Source organism: Ptychodera flava, chromosome 1 (genome assembly GCF_041260155.1).
Source record: "Ptychodera flava strain L36383 chromosome 1, AS_Pfla_20210202, whole genome shotgun sequence".
NCBI classification, from domain to species: domain Eukaryota; kingdom Metazoa; phylum Hemichordata; class Enteropneusta; family Ptychoderidae; genus Ptychodera; species Ptychodera flava.
The window spans coordinates 19501556-19510150 of record NC_091928.1 but is presented as its reverse complement, the minus strand read 5'-3'; the positions used below and the strand labels follow the sequence as shown (position 1 = coordinate 19510150).

At 38.4% G+C, this 8595-nt stretch overlaps 1 protein-coding gene across 1 annotated transcript; it reads left to right on the top strand.

The window, feature by feature from the left end:
* Positions 1-326: 326 nt before the first annotated feature.
* LOC139132217 (BMP-binding endothelial regulator protein-like) lies at positions 327-3627 on the top strand. Its single transcript, XM_070698610.1, has 4 exons — positions 327-613; positions 938-1184; positions 2242-2532; positions 3322-3627. The coding sequence occupies exons 1-4, from the start codon at positions 370-372 to the stop codon at positions 3332-3334; spliced, it is 795 nt and encodes a 264-aa protein (XP_070554711.1). The 5' UTR covers positions 327-369; the 3' UTR covers positions 3335-3627.
* The last annotated feature ends 4968 nt before the right edge of the window (positions 3628-8595 follow it).

Below are 8595 nucleotides of genomic sequence, written 5' to 3'. Positions count from 1 at the left end.
CTGTACAGCTGAACAGCATTCACATTGCTGGTTGACTGAATATCAGTAACATTTGTAAATCATTTCAAAACAGCAAATCAGTTTTAGGAAAAACCTCAGTTCAAGACCTCTTATGTTGCTGTGAATACTAAAATCTACAAATCAGCAATAATAGTGGGATCATATTGGTCAAACAGCAGAAAACTGTCTAGGCGCAGATGAAGACCCACACGCTCTAATTTTGGATGACGATGGCGCCTCTCTTCTACTGATAAATGTTTGTTTTGTTTTTGTTTTGTTTTTTGGGTCATTATGTGCTCTCTGATACCAAGTTTCATTTGTTTTTTCACAGATGGCGTCCTTACGGTAGAAGGGCGTTGGAAATCTTGTATGAAACGACTTATCATAATCGTCATTTGTCTAGACCAAGTTACCGATAGAGACACCATCATTGAGATTACAGTGACACAAAATGGAACTGATGATGTCGTCTCTCAGCAAAACGTAACCGTGGTTGCCGGGCAGAAAAAAATTGTCATCGTTATTCTGGTCCCGAGCTGCTACGAAGATTACATAATACACTGGGTACTCATTCACAGACCAAAATACTGGGGCATATTCTGGATCTATAAATGTTGGTATATTTTTATTCACATCTATAACTTCAAAAATTCTAAGCTCAACTGCTTAAAAAAGAGATATTTTTCGTAAGAGAACATTCCGTCAAGTTGAATGCAGAAAGTAAGAAAATATCAGTCATTGGCGCTAACATGGTTCAGAACACAGGTATCATGTAAACGATGGTTTAACACAGTGATGGAGCAGAGTAGCGCTTTTGTGAAAACAAGTTTATGACAAACGTTACAAATATTGCTTATTGGTAGGTCAATTGAGGGAAGACAGAAAAACGGCTTTGTATAGCAAGGGATAATCCTTTCCGGGTCATGTATTTTTTTAGGTGTGAACGGAGTCGGGAAGAAGGATCCACACTTGAGTACCTTCAGTGGTTTTCATTACAGTTTCCAAGGTTACTGCAGTTACACACTGGTCAAAGACTGTAGGACAAGCACGCCCACTTTCGACATATCTGCTGACTTCCGTGGACGAGACAGCCCGACTGAGGCTCCAACCAGAATGGTGGCTGTAACAACCAGACTCAATAATGGTCACACCTACACGTTCCTTGATGACAATTCTATCTGGGTAAGTGTAAATTGAAAACTAATAAAAGAAAAAAAAATATTGAATATGATTATGGCCTCTTTTCCAGGGAAAGGGTTACGATTTACATTTTTTATTTGTTAGTTCCGGTCAATGCTTTTCAATAAACGTATTGTTAAGTACTTAATTTTCATGTCATATGTTGCATTAACCTGGCTATTAACATACTTTGGATGACTCTACATTCTTCAGTGATGAGAGTGCTGACCAGACAGAACTTTCCCCTTTTAGTCGCTGTTGTACCTTTTCTAAAGTACATGCTTAAAGATTTAACTTGTCATATTTTACTTATTTTACGGACGTTTGCTCGTTATAACAAATATAAAGTAACGAGTAAGTAACTTGAGAAGAACGCTGACAAGACAAACAATAACCTGTTCGACTGTATTACATGTAAATCCTACGCTTTAAACCTTGTTACATTATATACTGCTGCGGGACTTCACTCTATCCTGAAGCCATGGTCGGTCGTCTGAAATCTTCTCGCTTTTTGAATACTCAGTGAGTCTTGCGGTTATCTTTATGTCTGATCACAGAATAGACTTTTTGACTTTGTTACTGTCATGCAGAGCAAAATTCCAGTTCTTTCAAATCACCAGATCTGAAAATTGTCCATACATGTCGTGTATACGTGACACACAGGGAAATTTGATCTTAACGCAATTGGACTTTGATCTTTACATTTTTCAAATTTCTCAAAAGTGCTGGGTGCTCTATAGCTGAATGTTGCAATATTACAAACTACTCATAAAAACAAATGCATTGCTTATAGAGAAAAGAAGATGAGTGTACATTTGCAGATTAAAACCAGATTAGTTCATTATCCAATTATCCCAAAGTAGTTCCAATCGTGTTTCTGATAGTTGGTTTCTAGTATTCCTAAAGGCTTGCAACACAAGCTCTCAAGTTCTAATAAGAAAAGCTCCTTTGGTTTACCCAAAATATTAAAATAACTCCATGAATTTTGATGTTGATTTGAATTAGGAGCTAACAAAAATTTGCCACACTTCACTCCTTAGGTTGACCACAGTCCCTCTATCTTGACGGACATCTGTTATTAGACCGTTCTCTAGACCTCCGTGACAACATCGGGTATGTCCACGCTAAGGATGACAGCGTTCTATTAGAACTCCATCACAGTGGGCTATCTCTTCTGTGGACCGGAAAATACCACGAGGCTTCTGTAACCTATGGTAACGATGAGTTCATGGGCAAACTGTGTGGAATGCTTGGCAATGGTGACCCAGAGAGAGGTCAGGACTTGGTGAAGTCAGACGGGATGAGAACGACCAACGTCACCGAGTTTGCAGAGAGTTGGGTCATCCCAGGAAGGTATGTCATGTCCACACATCCAAGAGTTCGGATATTAAACTCTCATATGTTACACTGCTCTGTTCTAATCGGTCTGGGTAGGCAAGGCCCCAGTCAAACGTGTGAAACTCCCTCCTTGACTACACCAGCTTGAGGAGCCAGGTCGCACTAACTCAAAAGTAAGACAGGAGAGATCCGATTCGGTACATTGCCCTTTCAACCATTGTATTCCAAAATCATTATCCGATCCGCATGGCTGGATAGACCGGCGTAGGGCCTCTCCCTGAAGAAACATCTTTGCCTAACGAATTTGTCTCAAAATATTAATCGTGAGACTTTAGTGAACTGAAGTGTCAAGGCTTCGATATTAGTCCGCTATTTCTTGCATTTGAAGTTGAATCTGAATGCAAACCCTGGTTACAACATGTCAATGTCTGTGAATAGTGCCTATATCAATCGTGGCCACTATGTAAAGGTATAAATTCACGCGCCATCGCAATGTAATGATACAACTGCTGCTTTTGAATATGTGGAAGATTCCTACACCTTCCTATGAAAGGAATGAAGAGCTTGTTCATTGAATACATCTACTGTCGGTCATTCCACCACAGTACTGATTGGAGAAAACATATTCAAAAATATTAGAGAAATTCATATCCCATTATTTTTTTTCTTTCGTACAAAAACCTGGGCTGATTACGATAGCCTGCGATAGCCTACAATAAAAAGTCTTATAACTAAATGTTGTAGTCAATTGATACTTGTGTTATCATTGTCGTTAAATCTCTCCCACATTATTGTATCTTTCAGTTGTCCTAAATAGGAAGAAGCGTACAGAGTTAGCAAAGGCACGAGAAGACATGAACAAATTATGTCATCTTTCACTTTAAAATCGTTCCCCTTGGCTTTGTCTGTTACATAGAATCTACCTACTACCATTTTCGTTTTAACCTATTCATCGGTATGTACGACGTTAAGGCAAATTTTGTTCTTTCCTTTCTAGTTTCAGTTGACTTCATTCAAATTTACATTCTGTGAAAACGTTGTGGTTTTTTTGGATGTAGGAGTTACAAGCCGTATCGCATAACAAGGGAATAAAATGAGCAACAGATCAAATATGTACAGAGTGACTGGATTGTGATGAAGTGTACGAGTTGGTTCACATTTTTGATTGGTAGCTATGTCGGTGAATAATATTCTTTCTTCCGATCACCTTACACTTAGTTCCGGGAATTAATTGCATCAAATGATCAAATGCAGGTCATGTGTTCAGGATGTGTAGGTTTGCTCGGATTTTTAGAACACAAACTCTTGTCATCTGAAAAATGTTCTAAAATGGTTAAGACTGAACTTGGATGAACGACATTCCTGAGAAAATATAGTCGAGCGATTTCTGGGGTATCTCTCTGTCTATCTGTCTCTCTCTCTCTGACTCTCTGACTCTCCCCCCCCCTCTCTCTCTCTCTCTCTCTCTCTCTCTCTCCCTCTCTCTTTTAAACGAACCAGACACGGTTTCTAAGATGTCTGCACGTATAAAAGGAACATCTTGAGGAAAAGTCGAATTCAATATACAGAGTCTGTAACCGTGTATTTCTTTAATGGTTTGAAAGTTTCAACAACTTCGACTTTTGACGAAAACATAATTTTTGCAAGGTGGCTACTGAATGGCCCCGTTTCTTGACAAATAAATAAAACTAACACAGAAAGGTCGATCCACCAAAATGTAAAACAACTTACTTCTAACGCAACACAATCGATTACTAATTCTCACAACTTTGATTTTGCATTCTATTTATTTTGTCACAAATGGCCCTGGAGATGGTTATATAATACTTGTAAGAATTATATTCAGAAACAACCATGCCTAAAAGCGATCAAGGATCTTTTCATTGGAGAAAGCAATTTCACGAAATCAGTGCATGTCAATGCCGTATCCTCGAACGGTCTTAGAAGAAACCATACAGGCTCGCATCAAATCTCTGCCGGTCCTTTCAGGGACAACTGAAACGCAAAATACGACGACCTACATTAAGTATCAGCACTAAAAAGCAATGATAAGTCTAAGAGATGTAATAATTTTGAAGGGCAACCGCCCGAAGAGGATTAACCAAATTGACTTAAGTTGCTTCGTCACTATTATTCGTACTTTTTACTGTAAATGGACAGTGCACACTTTTGACATCGTTATGAGACAACAAATAATATATATCTCATATTTTAGTGCTCTGCACTGCATTTGATTTCATATTGATTAAATTTGAAAACCAATCCTCAATTTTCAAGTTTACACTTAAAATTTTGCTTTTGTCTTCCGTATCGTAAAGTATATCGTATTTAATATATATATATATATATATATATATATATATATATATATATATATATTATATATATATATATAATATATATATATATATATATATATATATATATATATGTGTGTGTGTGTGTGTGTGTGTGTGTGTGTGTGTGTGTGTGTGTGTGTGTGTATGTGTATCTATGTATGTTGGTATCTGTGTGTGTTTGTCATCAGATTTTCCATTGCAAGATTGTAATGTTTAGTGAGCAGCAACAATATGAATTCTGCCTCATTTTTGATACTTTTTCTGGTTATTCAAAACGAAGGGGCTGTTTAGTGAAATTTACGATGTTGAATGTTGTATAACCTTGATCTTGATCAAAGAAATTGTTTAAATGAAGTAATCTACTGAAACATTTATGTAAACCCAATCAAAGTAGAATGCGCTTTGGAGACAGATATATGGACCCTTAAGCGTTTACAATATTCCTTTTGTCTGCCTCTGTAAAGGGATAAGTTTGAAGTTCTTGGAGTAAATTAGAGTGTAACTGGCTGACAGTTTTGAAAGCGAAAATATTTTTTTCCAGTAGAGTTGACACAACGATGGCGGATATTTTGAATATCAAACTCAAGTAATAGTTCTCTAGTACAAAACTTTTTAGGGTGACCCCTAAGTTTTTTTCTGGATTCGGAAGACAGTGCATAGATAAATTTGCTTTAGGAAACCTTGGGCAAAATTTAAAGTCTTTAGTTTTCAAGTTCGAGGCGAGACTACCTGTAAGCTGCCGTAGACAAGCTGACAATAATCGAACCCTTGTGCCACATTACGAAAAAAGCCAACTACCTTCCTGGGATGACCCAACTCTCTGCAAACTCAGCGACTTTGGTCGTTCTCATTCCATCCGACTTCACTAAGTCCTCCCCTTTTTCTCGAACGCCATTGCCGAACATTCCGCATAGCTTGCCCATGAAGTCGTCGTTACCAATAGTCACGGAAGCCTCGTGGTATTTTCCAGTCCACATAAGAGACAGTCCACATTGCAACTCCAGCAGAACGCTTTCATCCTTGGCATGGACATACCTGATGTTGTCACCAATGGTTAGAGAACGGTTGTTAGCCGGATGTCCATTAACCTGTGTGTGTAACGATTTTTCATTACTCATACCAGTGGCAAATGTCTGTTATGCATGCCACGTGGTGCTAAAAGTAACGAGGCTGTACAGGCGTCATAAAATGTTTACGTTTGATCATTAAGGTCACGGTAGATTGCGCCTTGAGGGCAGATTTTCGGACTCTCAAACTTTTACAATTCTTTTCTGATCTACCACTTGAGAGGATCATTTTAAAGCTGTTAGAGTACGAAAACTTGTCTCTGTCTTAGGTTTATCGAAATTCAAAAATCCTTTTTCAATAGAGTTAACACTGGAATGGCGGTGATTTTGAAATATCGGTAAACCTTGGGTAATTTGTTTCTCAAGAATCAAAATTTGCAAGGTGACCCCCGATTTTTATTATTGATTTTGAAAGAGAATGGTTGAAATATTCCTTTAGGAAAGATTGAGTAAAAGTTTAAATCTTCATTTCGAGGCACGTACTACCTTAAGTCGTTATCGATTTTATGCCCGTCTCGATGATAGTCTTTTGTACACATCCCAAACAAGAGGTCTCATGAAGACAGATCATCCAACAAATGAATTTAATATCGGCCTAAAAGCAAAGTTTTTAAAGAAATCAGATAGGATTTCTTTTTCTTCAAAATTTACCATAACAGAATTGTCTTCAAGGAATGTGTAGGTGGTACCGCCATGGATTTGATTTTTAACCGCTACTATTCTGGTGGGAGCTTCAGTCGGGTCATAGCGCCCTCGGAAGTCAGCAGATATATCGAAAGAGGGCGTGCTTGTCCGGCAGTCCCTGACAAGTGTGTAGCTGCAGAAACCTTGAAAATCGTACTTCACACCACTGAAAGTACGCATGTGTGGGTCCTTCCAACCGTCGCCGCGAATACCTTAAAGAAACCGGAACCACAAGCGGCCTTAATGAGCGTAGAATTTCTTCGTGAACCCTCGTAATATTGAAGAATTATCTTATACCGCTCCATCCTTGTAAGGTTTACCGTAATACATCAGCCGTGATATTTTACGTCATCGGTTTTGGAGTGTTCCCGAACTACATTTGCAATTAAATAGTAAACAAAGTAAACAAACAAAATGGCTTCCTTCTTTACGACATCGCGATTTGCAATTGAATGCTGTACTATTGATCAGCTGATACCATGCAGCTCGCTGATCATGCTGATGTCGAAGCATGAACATTCCCTTTCTTTATGTCTGGCACTTGACCGTGTCGGCTTTTTCAATGGCGTGATATTGAAAGGTGATGTTTCAAGTTCGATATAGACGGTAGGGATGCAAAACTCATTTTCGTTGCCTTTGAAAATACATCGTTTTTAATTCCAAATTGAACCGTGAAAGTGATGCCCATTTTTTGTGTTGAACATGCGTGTTCAGTGCAGTGCAGAGTGTGAGTAAATGAGGGTCGATCATACCGGACGACGCTCGTTGGCTTCAAACTCAGTCTAAATTAATTCCTTATTTATTCGTTTTCTACATCTACAAATTTACTGGCATTGCCAAAACTAAAAAATAATAGCAATGATGTACCCCCTTCCAGCCCATAATGGACTCAAGCAAACTTTGCAGTCAATAATGTACTCGGCTTCGCCTCGTACACTTATGTCGTGCAAAGTTTGCTTTCGTCCATTATGGGCCGGGAGGGGGTACATTATTGCTTAAATAACCTCTAATTGTCATGTTGGCTCCCACTTTAAATTACTGTCCCTAGAGGGGACTAGATTTTATGTAGTATATACTGACATTTCTTGAGAGGCCTAATCCCACGCCATCCGTGTAAATGCTCGGTCCAGTCGATATCGTAATCTTCCCCACTGTCCGGAAGCACCATCGTGGTCTTAACCTTTGTCTCATTGGCGTGTACCATCACCGTTGTTTGGTCACTTGCATGTGGTCTGAATCTCTTACACATTCGAGTACAATTGGATCGTCTTCGTCGAGGACAGCACCAATAATTTCGATCAGTATTTTTATAAGTGGTTTCACACAGGAAATCCAACGAACTGTCAGCTCCAAATGACCGCCTGTCACAAAAAGTGACACCAGGCTGCTCGTTAACGGGGCAATAATCTTTAACTTTGAATAATATTTTCGTTATTGTTGTTGTAGCAGAAATTAATTTGTCATTCTCTTCACAATGAAGTATGTTGAAATGCATATTCTGCTTAAGACTCATATCTTCAAGGGAGCTTAAGCAAAAAAGTAAAGTTTCACGCCATCTTAAAAACTGCCTGAACCAGTTGACAATGTTTGCCCATTGTTGGTCGATATATGGACAGGTCAATAAATCAATGTGACCGGAAGTTGCTAAGGTGGTAAAAAGCGAATAGATTCAAAAAAGCACTTAAAATCAAGCTAGATGAATATTATTTGAATGAAAAGATTTTTTCGATTGTTTTTAGTGTGCAAGCAAAGAAGTGCAATCTTTGGTTTTGATATAATTTCATAATTGTCGTCAACAAAGGAAAATAAGCTGATGTCTGTACTTACGACGCTGTCCCCCTTTGTTTTCTGACGCATCTTTTCCCTCGTTTTTCTGTAAATAAAGTTTGGATGGTCTATCATTTAAGAAGAATGAATGAAAATGGTTTTTTTCGGGTGCAGTGCAAACTGATAATTGTATGTCATATATAATTATTACAGATAAGAAC